The 12,266-nt window shown below is 30.6% G+C and overlaps 1 protein-coding gene and 1 long non-coding RNA gene across 2 annotated transcripts in view; both read right to left on the bottom strand.

Annotated features, from left to right (window-relative positions):
• LOC111635464 (USP6 N-terminal-like protein) overlaps nucleotides 1-12,266 on the bottom strand; it is a 60,784-nt gene that overhangs the window by 36,488 nt on the left and 12,030 nt on the right. Inside the window, exons 4-8 of the mRNA XM_023380423.1 lie at nucleotides 7,165-7,324; nucleotides 6,840-6,882; nucleotides 2,337-2,444; nucleotides 2,147-2,256; nucleotides 1,973-2,021 (exon numbers count right to left, since the gene is read on the bottom strand). Of these exons, the coding sequence (XP_023236191.1) occupies nucleotides 1,973-2,021; nucleotides 2,147-2,256; nucleotides 2,337-2,444; nucleotides 6,840-6,882; nucleotides 7,165-7,324 (470 nt within the window). The remainder of the gene's footprint in view (nucleotides 1-1,972; nucleotides 2,022-2,146; nucleotides 2,257-2,336; nucleotides 2,445-6,839; nucleotides 6,883-7,164; nucleotides 7,325-12,266) is intronic.
• On the bottom strand, nucleotides 7,643-10,639 carry LOC111635456. The gene is made up of 3 exons (XR_002758379.1): nucleotides 10,524-10,639; nucleotides 7,767-7,874; nucleotides 7,643-7,686 (listed from the first exon to the last, which is right to left on the bottom strand). It is a non-coding gene; the product is annotated as an uncharacterized LOC111635456 (long non-coding RNA).

The raw sequence follows: 12,266 nt of genomic DNA, 5'->3' as shown, positions 1-12,266 counted from the left end.
AAAGCTTGGGAGTATTGGAGAGTTAGCCAATCAGATGACTTATTGGCACTGACCTTAAAATGTTAATATTTTTATGTTAAAGGGTGGCTTGAATTGCAGACTTTGTTATATAGAGGCTTCATTACCAGTGGTAACATTAACCAAGGTATACCTGTACTTAAAAACCATTTTAATACATTGAACAAGTACTGTACAATACAGATTGGCAACAAGCTTGGTATCAGCATTTTTTTTTAACCCTGTTAAAAATATCCCAGGCTGATGACCTTACAACAAATAAAAAGTCTCCTGAAACTATGCATGTATTAACATTACTAATAGAAAGTTTTGCTGCTATTGTATATCCATTAACTTCACTCTTGACCAAAGCAAAAAGCTTCAGATAAGACATCAAACAACAAAAAGTCTTCAACTGATTAAAGATTATGCCAACTTCTAAATCAATTATGGTCACTTTAATTCTAAAATACCAAACAAATTATGTACAAGATGCTTCTGGTTATAATCTCTGCACTGTTCTCATTCAGATTCAAGCTGACTAACTCGTCATTTAATTTAATTAATTAAGGGCTCATTCATTTAAAATTTAATGCACATTCTTTGCTCAATTATACTCAACATTTTGAAAAATTGCTGCTGCAAAATTTCTTTACACACAAAACAAGTATTTATTTGCAAATGAAAACAGATGATGACATAGAGATTACTGTTAGATTTAGATGAAAGTTATAACAATAAAAAAACAAAAAAAAAAAAAACAATGTCAATGCCCTCTTGTATGTGTGCAATTTAAATGAACCATTCCCAATACTTTTTGATCACAGTAGTATAATCAATATATTATACACTTGCCACTGATGCTTTACTACAATCACTTGATGCTTCTCTCTACATAATCTCCTAAGGCACAACTTATGAAAAATCTTGTATATATATATATATATAAGGATTGTCCAGAAAGTAATATCTGTTTGCTCATAGATGGTATTCAGAGCAACAGATGTCAAGTAAGCAAGGTCAATTATATAGTCTCAGTCAAACATAGAAGAAATTTATGTGACAATTGGATTTGTTGTACAGTTGTTGTGCATCATAAAAAAAAGCAGCAAAAATTAATAATCCTGCAACATATAAAATGCGAGCTGTTACTTGGCTTCTGAATGCCAAAAATATTCATCCAGAGGACATTCATTATCACATTATGGTAGTGTATAGTGACAATGTAATAGGCTGCATAGGATCATTCAAAACAAGCAGTGTGGAATGTTGTTGAAGGCTGTTGTGTTCCTCCACAGCAATGCATGTCCTTACACAGCTCAGCAAATCACATGCCTGCCTCAATACCTCAAATGGGATGTTCTGCACCATCCTGCCTACAGTCTAAACTTGACTCCCAATGACTATCACCTGTTTGATAAGTTGAAGGAGTTTCTGGAAGGAAAGTGCTTTTCCAGTACCATTGAGTTGAAAGATCAAATTATGGAGTGATTAAAGGGCTTGGAGGCAAAAGTCTACAATGACAGCATTCAAAAACTGGTCACAAGATATGGGAACTACTTAAAAAATGGCAGCAGTTATGTTGAAAAATGACTTAATCTATAAATATTATTATAGCAAATAAAGAATTAAAATAAGTAGATTTGTTTTGTGATTATGGACAAACATGTATTACTTTGAAAAAAAATTAAATACCTTCTTGTAAGGATACTAGAAGAATATATCAATGACTCACAAAACCTTTGAATATCCAGTAAAATTATTTAATTGAAATAACAAACGTTTTTGACTTTAATATTCAGTTATTAAAACGTTTATTATTTCAATTAAATTATTTTACTGGATATTCAAATGTTTTGTGAGTCATGTATTACTTTCTGGGTGACTCTTGTATATATATATATATATAAACACTCTCATCAAAATATAAAATTCTTGATTTAAAGTATTAACATTGTATTATGACTTTACTTACACTGTTATAGGTAGAATAAGCTGCCAAAACATGAAATAAAGCTTGTTGTCTAAAAAACAAAAACATGTTACTAAATATTAATTAAACTGCATGATTACAAGCTTTTAAAGTGTATTCTGATTTAATTTATTTTTTAATAATTAAAGAACTGATGTCTATTTATTATAAACTTACTTTACATTATATCTTTCACGAAACATGATATGATTACGATAAGTTCTATTAACATCAAGATCAATCTGTCTGACGTCTGGAGACCATTTTCGAGCATGCTCACGCATATTCTAATTAATTTAAAAAAGTAATATGCAATATTTATTTAATAGTTTATAAACTATTTAAGTTATTATTATAAGCTATTCACTTGATATTTATCTTTATGTTTATCTCTAATTTCAGTAACTTCCAATAATCTTGACCAAACTTCACCTCTAACTGCATTTGGTATTCCCTTATATATTCTTCTTTTTAACTAAAAANAACGCGCCCGCCGTTTGGTGCACTGCTCCGTGATGAAAACAAGCTTAAGCAATGGCATCGTTGAATGGTGCACACTCGGTAAGTAATTCTACAATTTTTTGTTCATAGCATAGTTTATACGGATTATTCCCAAAAAATTATATGTGTTTTGGAAATGTTGAGTCCAATTAGTCTAGAATCGATTAATTTTATGGAAGAAAACCTTTTAAACAGTTGTAGTCCGTAAACTGCACATGTGCCGGGTTGTGATTGGCTCATGTATTTAAGGATTCATACAACGCGAAATTCTTATGAAGTGGAACGTATCTACTGCATTATAGGGGGGAGTCAACTGTATTTATTTATTTTGTACAAACAAAATAAATATATTGAAAAATATAAAAACAAAAGAAATTATACTTTAGAAATTAATCTAGTATTAAAAATGTTCGATTCAGCACGACACACAGTCCTCAGAAAAACACCACACAAAAGTGCCAGTGCTGCCAGCTAAAACATACACACCAACAAAAAAAAATATTGGAGTAGCCCAAGACATAGCCAAAGGTTGTAGTGCCACAGCATTAGCGGAAATTTAAATTTGCCGACCGGAATGCTTTTGGTTAACTGACGTTTCAGTTGACCGGCTTTCGGATAAATGACCCTCTACTGTATTCATAATTTATTATATTAATAATAATAATTTTAGTTATATAGGAATCCTAAGAAAATTTTAATCATATTAAAATAATTTCAGGACAGTATAGAAGTTTTTCCTTCAACTGAGAATGCATACTATTTTTATAAGATAAATAATAATTTCTACTTTTTAAATAACAATAATCTATGTTCTTAGGAAAATCATGGGATTGTTCCTTACTCGAATTTCTCTAAACCGGCTTATATCGAAGAAAGCACCAAAGATGTTAAAGGTATGTACCATTTTAGATATGATGTACGTAGACTATACATTGCTAATAAGAATCACTCTTCTTGAATGTACTGCTTTCGATCAATTATTTCATTCAGAAATTGTATATTTGAATTTATATATTCAGAACCTTTTGCGTTGGCTAGAAAACAGGGTTGTCCAAAAGTCAGTTAACTGTTTAAAAGTAATTTTAGATGCAGTTTACTTCCTAACAAAGCTTACAAAACTTATTACTAATGATGCATTCTAATATATAGTTACATGTTCTCTGGTATAAAATTGAGTTGGTGTCCAAACATGCAAAAGCTTTTGCTTCAGTTAACTAGTTTTGGATCACTGCAGGCTTGCATGTGTGCACATTGTATTTCTTATACAGTCAAACCTCTGGTTTCAAACAGCTCACTTTCTGAACAGAATTTTGAACTGATAATTGCTCTGGTTGCCAAACAAGCTACTTGGGAAGAGCTGGCCACAGATTAGAGAGAGACAGATGGTCAACTCTCTGTACTTCCTACGTTAAAGAAAGTCAATGGCTCAATCAATCAATGACAGAATTATTGATTTAGAAGTTGGTGCTGAGATCATTTTGTGTCATTAAACGTCACATCATGAATCATTGATGATGATGCTATTTAAATTAGATTTCAATGGAAACATACTGTTACTGTGTTTTGGTACATGTTGCAGTTGAATCTAAATCAAATTAATTAATAATAACCACATTAATTGACATTCACATAATGTAAATGGCATCCAAGAAATTTATTTAAAAGGTGTTTAAGTCAAATTAAATAACAAAAATGTATTATTTCTCTTTAAATATATAATTAGTGTTCGTCATTATATTTAAAAGTATTAATTAAATGCAAGAACTTTTAATGAATGTTTTGTAGATAAATCTGGTATCTGCAAGTCAGAAAAAAAAAATCTTTAATTAACATATAAAAATATTACTACTAACTTTTTTCAGGAAAAGTGAACAATGGGAATTTATTTCTTCCACAAATTCCACAAATTTTTTTGTATTTTGCATTATATCTTTTATTTTTTTAATTCCATAAGTCACTGTGGAACCTAAGAAAGCTAATGAAAGTGTGGAGGTGAAAAGGAAAAAAGTGAAAACAACAATAGAGATGAAGAAAGAAATCATACGGAAGCACGAAAGTGGAGTTCGCGTCTCGGATCTGGCTTTGCAGTTCGGCTTAGCAAAGTCATCGATCTCTACCATTCTCAAGAACAAGGAAGTAATAAAAGATGCTAATGTTGCCAAAGGAGTGACTGTAATCACCAAGCAAAGATCACAGACCTTAGAAGAAGTGGAAAAGTTGCTTCTGATTTGGATCAATGAAAAGCAGTTGGCCGGCAACAGTCTTTCGAAGGCCATCATTTGTGAGAAAGCAAGGCTTTTGTACCAGGATTTGCTCAAGAAAACCCCAGGTTCAAGTTTTGAGATTGATAGGTTTAAGGCTAGTCGAGGCTGGTTTGAAAAGTTTAAGAAGCGAAGTGGCATACACAGTATAGTTCACCATGGAGAGGCTTTGAGTGCAAACAAAAAAGATGCTGAAGACTTTGTGAAAGAATTCTGTGCTTATGTGGCTGCAGAGGGTTTTATCCCCCAGCAAGTGTTTAATTGTGGTGAAACTGGACTGTTTTGGAAGAAAATGCCAAACAGTACATACTTAATGCAGGAAGTGAAGGACAGGTTAACTCTTTTGCTTTGTGGAAATGCTAGTGGTGATTTTAAAGTGAAACCATTGCTCGTTTATCATTTGGAGAACCCTGATGTGTTTAAGAGAAACAATGTTGTGAAAAACAAGTTGTCTGTCATGTGGAGGGCTAACAGTAAGGCCTGGGTGACCAGACAGTTTTTCCTGGAATGGGTCCATGAAGTTTTTGCTCCTAGTGTGAGAAAATACCTTAATGAAAATAATTTGCCACTGAAGTGCCTGCTTTTGTTGGACAATGCTCCTGCTCACCCCCCAGGCATGGAGGCTGAATTACTTGGAGAGTGTGACTTCATCGTCATGAAGTTTTTGCCTCCTAATATTACTTCAATTATTCAGCCGATGGACCAACAGATCATTTCTAACTTTAAAAAGTATTACACTAAAGCACTTTTTCAAAGATGCTTTGAGGTTACCTCTGACACAGAGTTAACTCTCTGTGACTTTTGGAAGAACCATTTCAATATTTTGCTCTGCTTAGGTCTTATTGACAAGGCCTGGCAGCAAGTTACTTGCAGGACCTTGAACTTGGCCTGGAGGAATCTCTGGCCTGATTGTGTTGCAGTGAGTGACTTTGAGGGATTTGAGACAGATACTGATGGAGTTGTTGATGACATAGTGTATCTAGGTAAAAGCATGGGTCTGGAAGTGAACAATGCCGACATCGAAGAGCTGGTGAAGGAACACAGTCCTGAGTTATCTACCGATGAACTCGAACTCCTTCAGAAGGAGCAGCAGAAGGAAGTGCTCAAGGAGATACCTTCGGAGGAAGAAGAGGGAAGGGAGGATGTTCCTATTGCTCTTATTAACAAAATGTGTGCAAAATGGAGTGAAGTGCAAAGTTTTGTTGAAAGGTATCATCCTGATAATGCAGTAGCAAGTCGTGTCATTAATCTTTTCAATGACAATGCTATGTCTCACTTCCATAACATTGTGAAACGTAGACAAAATCAAATTTCATTAGATAGGGTTTTAGTGAAAAAGAAGCCTAGTGAGTCTCAGGCAAAATCTGCTATGAAGAAGCAGGAAATCCAGGAGGTAAGAGAAAAAACTCCTGAAGTACAGTTACTTGATGCTGTTCTGGAGGGTGACTCACCTTCCAAGAAATAACATTCCTACCCTTCCATCTCTTCTCCAACCTCCATTTGCACAATCAAGACTTCTCAGCACAGGTAAGGATTAATGAAATTGTCTTTCTTATAACTTTATTCCTTATTCAATTGGTATGTTATAACATAATAATACATTCTCTTTATAGGCTTTTTTATACATGAAATACAGCTAAAAAGATAAAAAAAATTTTTTTGTTTTGGTGGTCAGGACTAGATTAATCCATTTTATAGTTTCTTATGGGAAAATTTGTTTCTTATGGCAACTTTTAGGAAAGAATTAAGTTCAAAATCAAATTTAACTGTATATTTTAGTTACAGTTATTATTTGTAGATATTTCTGCATCATTCTCTTTTGTCTTTTTACTTTCCATGTCCTTCTCTTTTGTCTTGTCTGTCTGATATTGACCCTTCTATCAATAATTTCTCTTCCTTCTACCTTATTTCCATCTCCTTTAGTTTTAAGATAGATTTAAGGATTGCAGGTTTAAGCATTAAATGTTTACTGTGGTTATTACAATTGTGTAACAGAAATTGAAAAATCAACTTTTGTTTTTACACAGCAACCTCATTGGGTTTCTTTGCCAATCTGAACATAAAAATCACCTCACATTATTTTATAAAAAATAAACAAACATAGTTACCTTAGTTTCATGAGCAGTAAGTTTATCGGGCAGCCGTGAATCACTAGAATTATTAAAATTAATAAATAATCCAGAATTTAAAATTTTAGTTTATAAGTGAAAATGAATCATTAAAACAAAAAAATTTTTATCTTGTTTTTAAAATAAGACTTTTTAGTAAATTCAATATAATGGTTTACATTCATTTTAATCCAATGAATGTAAAAACAACTCTTAAATGATGAGATTAAGCAAATTTTGAGACTTGAGCCCAAAGTTTAATATTTAATAGATCATCATAAGCCATTATAAATAATATTACCAGATATTATATATATGAACCTACTGAATAAACCCGTAACGATCAGTCACATGATATACTTCAAAAGCAGGATCTTCCCAAGGATCAACAAATTTAGCATCTGAACCAGTATCATATCTGGCAACAATAGCTACACGTTCAGCTGCTGCTCGTTCCAGATTTCCTTCTTTTTTCTTACCATTGCCTAATCACAAAAGAAAAATAAATATCATACAATATAATAATACTAGTCAATTATTGCAAAAAATTTTACTACTTTTAGATTAATTTTTCATAATTTCATATTTTTCTCTAACCATGCTAATAGAATAAATTTGTCTCTTATGTATATACCAGAGGTGGGGAACCTTTTTACCATTAGAGGCCACATTTAAATTAGGCAGCAATAAGAGAGGCCGCATAAGCTGATTGACCTAAGAAAGTGACTTTTGTGAAATTATTATAGTTTTTCTATAGATTTAACAATTTATTGCATTATATAGAAAAAATAAAATATAATACNTGTCTGACGTCTGGAGACCATTTTCGAGCATGCTCACGCATATTCTAATTAATTTAAAAAAGTAATATGCAATATTTATTTAATAGTTTATAAACTATTTAAGTTATTATTATAAGCTATTCACTTGATATTTATCTTTATGTTTATCTCTAATTTCAGTAACTTCCAATAATCTTGACCAAACTTCACCTCTAACTGCATTTGGTATTCCCTTATATATTCTTCTTTTTAACTAAAAAATTTAATCAACATCAATAAATAGCATGACTATCAAATTTACATTATATTACAATTAATAATGAATAATTCAAAAATCAATTGATGTTTAATATTTTGACTATTTCATATATATCAAATTACTTGTCCTGCCTGACTGAGTGATTGACTGATTGATTCATCATTGCCCAGAGCAAACCACTGAACCTAAAGAAGTGAAATTTTGTACACAGTTAGGGTATGTCATGAAAACACACACTAAGAAAAAATTTTTCAAAATTTCCCTGCAAGGGGGAGAGGGAGAGGATTAAGGCTTAACCTGAAGAACGGCTTCTACTCTAATATTTTAGATGCGCTTTTTTGTTTTCAACTATGTTTAGTTTTCATTGAGTACGTAGATGTATTAAATTGATAACATTTCAGACATTGTTATAAATATTTTTATATATTTTGATTTTTTAACCAAATGTTCAAACTGTTTTAAATTCGAATTTGTTATTGCATATTGTATTCGATTATAGAATGATTGTAAACGTTTCAGAAAATTGATCAAATAGTTTGTTTGATTCTCAGCAATTCTCATCATTCTCAGTGATAGGTGTTATATAACAATTACTATGGTTGTTGAAATACTGAATATAAAACGGGATTTGCTTGCAAAATCCACCCAGGCAAAGTTGCGGGCAACAGCTAGTTTCGTATATTATAATAACACAACTATTCATTTTGACTAAATATTGTATGCTGCATTGATTGTTAACTTTATGCTTATTAAAAAATGAACCATTATTAAAGCTCTTTAGGGATATTACAATACAAAACATACAAAACAAATTACATATTAAACATAAAAAATAGAATGTTATCAATTTTTTGTTATACTGCATTACCATGAATTTAATATATCTGTTGGTTTAAATGATTTTTGCATTTCTCTTGTAAATGAAATTGATATTATGTTTGTAAAAATATAGTTATGTTAATTTATGTTAATGTCATAATCAGAATAAATTTAAACCAATTATAGATCTTAAACTTTCCCAACTGTTTTTTTTTTTTTTGGTTGATATTACAATAACTATCTTTTACTTCATTAAAGAATGAAATAATCATTATTTTACTCTTTATTTAAAAAATAAAATTAGTATTAAGTTTTGTGAAGAAAATTACATTAAATCAATATCAAAGCCATTAGAAAGCATAATAAATTACATAATTTAAATCTCTTATAGACAGTAGTCCAAAATCTCAAAAGTATTAATTATCTCGATTTCATTTAAAAAAAATAAATATAATGATTTCAAATAGAATAATTGTTAGTAGTAAAAAAATTAGTGTCTATTCCTAATGTTTAAAATTAATCTTCAGAGATTTGGCATTTAAATTCTGTAGAAGTAAATTTATGCAGCATACAATAGGTTCACCAAACACAATCTCTACAATTAAGTTATTACATTATTTGAGAAATTTCAGTGCATTTTTCTTTTTATTTACTTAAAGATACTTTATTGGATAGTAAGATCTAGATCACTTTTAAAGCATGCATCTGCTTAGATCCAACTTTACTATTTTATAAAAAATTAATGCTGTTTCTTTTATCCATTATATGCAATTTACATAAACAAAATATATTATTAAGCTACAGTATATTATAAAAATATAATCAATAAGTCTTTAAACCTATAAGAGATTAACCATCATTTTGTAAAATAACAAAAACAGATATGAGAAAAAATTTTAAAAAAATTGACATAGCCTAGGTTTACTATAATTTTAAATAAATATATGTTTGATTTTTTTTACACAAGTTATACAGTTTCATGAAATGTACAGTGAAACCTCGGTACACGACCTTAATCCGTTCCTAATGTTTGGACTTATACCGAATAGGACGTATACCAAACCAACCTTTCCCATAAGAAGTAATGTAAAAATGATTAATCTATTCTCATGTAAAAAAAACAGCTGGCTTTAAACACCTTGCTTTCCTGGCTAGTTCCTGCTTGTTTTTTCATGAGATCAGCATGTATCTTTTTAGCTTTCTCAGAAATAATTGCTTCTGATGCGCTGTTTCCAGCACACTGTTTTTCAGTTATCCAAAGCAAAAGCAATTTCTCCACATGATCTATTGTTTAGAAATTGATTTAACTCCTTTTGAAATGCTAGCAGATTTCATAATGTCTTTATTTTTCACAATTGCCGATATTGATCAAACACGCATGCCACCTTCATATTTCTCAACAATCTCTTTTTTCAGTTCCATTGCGATTCTAGTCATTTTTTTGTTTTTCTGTTGCCTTTTTGCAATTCATGATTAATAAAAATAATAACATTTTACTTACAAATTAAAATAAGAAGAAATTTAACAAAGTTATAAATTGTGGCACTGCAAACATCTAGTCTGGTATAGTACACCGATAGTGCTACTTGTTCATAGATGGCGCATATAATTGAATTAAGTCGTATACTGAACAAAAGTTGTATACCAAGCAAAATTTGTTTCATCCAAACAGGATGTATTCCGAATTGGACGTATTCTAAAGCAGACGTATACCGAGGTACCATTGTATATAGAAATTTAACAATAACAATAACAATAATAATAATAACTATTTTCAAATAGCTTAAAAAAAAAAACACTAAACTGTATTATATATGTGTATACCTTTTCTCCAGGTCGATATTTTTCCCAATTTTTTAACATTTTCAGCCATTTGTTCAGTCGTTCAGTTTCCAACTCTCTCACCTAAAAATTATTTAATCAATTAATCAACTGTAAAACCAAATCAAATAAGTAAGATTTGCAAAATTAATGAAAAATAATAATAATGTTAATATTTTATAATATGCTTATTAAAAAGTGCTTTATGCTTATTAAAAACGATGTTGTTAATAATACTAAATATAAATAATATTTTATAACATTAACATAGTAAATACCATTCTTAACTATTACACAATTAAAACAGTAAAATAATTACAATTTTAAAAATTTAAAATTATATATTTATCTCTCGTATTATTGAATAGAAACAAAAAACAATTTATAATATATTTCTTTGTTGTATAAAAACATTCCTAATTAATTTTCAAAAAGATTAACATTTAAAAAATTTTTGTTAAAATAAAAAATTATTATTGTAATAGTTGCATGCCATGTATTGGCCTGTACATAAATACAGTCAAACCTCAGGTTTTGAATGCCTCACTTTTCAAACAATTCAGTTAAGGAACAAAATTCTAAACTCATTTTTGCCCCAATTGCCATATGACAATTTGGTTGCCAAACAAGCTATTGGCAGAGCCAGCCACAGATGGTCAACTTTCTATACTTCCTATTAATTAATTAAAGAAAGTTGATGGCCTGACCAATGAATGACAGGACTACTGATTCAAATGTTAGGCACAGGATCACCTTGGGTCATTAGACATCATGACATGAATCATTGATGATGTTGCTATTTAAATTAGATTTCAATATGCATGCAGGAAAGACACTATTTCCATTTTTCATTACATACTGCAATTGAATCTATATCAAATTAATTAATACAATCTGTTAATTGACATTTATGTAATATAAATGATATTCAAGAATTTGTGTTTAAAGGTTAAGATGAATGAAATTGTCTTTCTTATAACTTTATTCCTTATTCAATTGGTATGTTATAACATAATAATACATTGCATTTGTAGGCATTTTTACCTATGAAATACAGCTAAAAAGATAAAAAAAAATGCTTTATTTTAGGGGTCATAAACAGATTAATCCATTATATATTGTCTCTTATGGGAAAATTTGATTTTTTTGTGACAGATCTGTTTTAGAACAACTTTCAGGAATGAATTATGTTTGAAAACAGAGGTTTGACTGTATTACATGAAAAATGGTTCGTTGATTCTGTTCACAGATTCTTTTGCCTCTGATTGCAAGACATCAGCTTTATAAAAGAATTAAGTATGATTTACACTGGATGCAAAAGTAAAGAGAGAGAACAGAGCAAATGAGGTGAGCAAACCAAGTTGTAGTTTTGCACTTTTATCAATACAGTAGAACCCCTCTAGTCCGCCCTCGGCTAGTCCGTCACTCCGGTTAATCCGACCGTGGTCGGAGTCGAGAAACTTGTCCCGACTCGTTGGTGACTCACCGTCCGTGGAGTTTTTCTATGTTCGTTACAGTATATGTTTTACATTGTGTGTACATGTACAGTTTTGTGTGTGTTTTTAACATGTCAGGAGTGAAACGTAAACACGTTACTCTTTCATAAATGAAAAATTAGCAGTGCTACAAAGACTGGACAAAGGGGAAGATTGTTTATTTTACTTTTTTCTGATAATCCGACCTTTTTTGCGTTCCGACCATACCCCCAGTCCCAAAGGTGACGGATTAGAGGGGTTCTACTGTAAT

This window comes from Centruroides sculpturatus, unplaced genomic scaffold (genome assembly GCF_000671375.1).
Source record: "Centruroides sculpturatus isolate CEXI.00-Female unplaced genomic scaffold, Cexi_2.0 scaffold368, whole genome shotgun sequence".
Classification (NCBI taxonomy): Eukaryota; Metazoa; Arthropoda; class Arachnida; order Scorpiones; family Buthidae; genus Centruroides; species Centruroides sculpturatus.
Note: the sequence above shows the minus strand (reverse complement) of the source record. Positions and strands in the feature narration are given on the sequence as shown.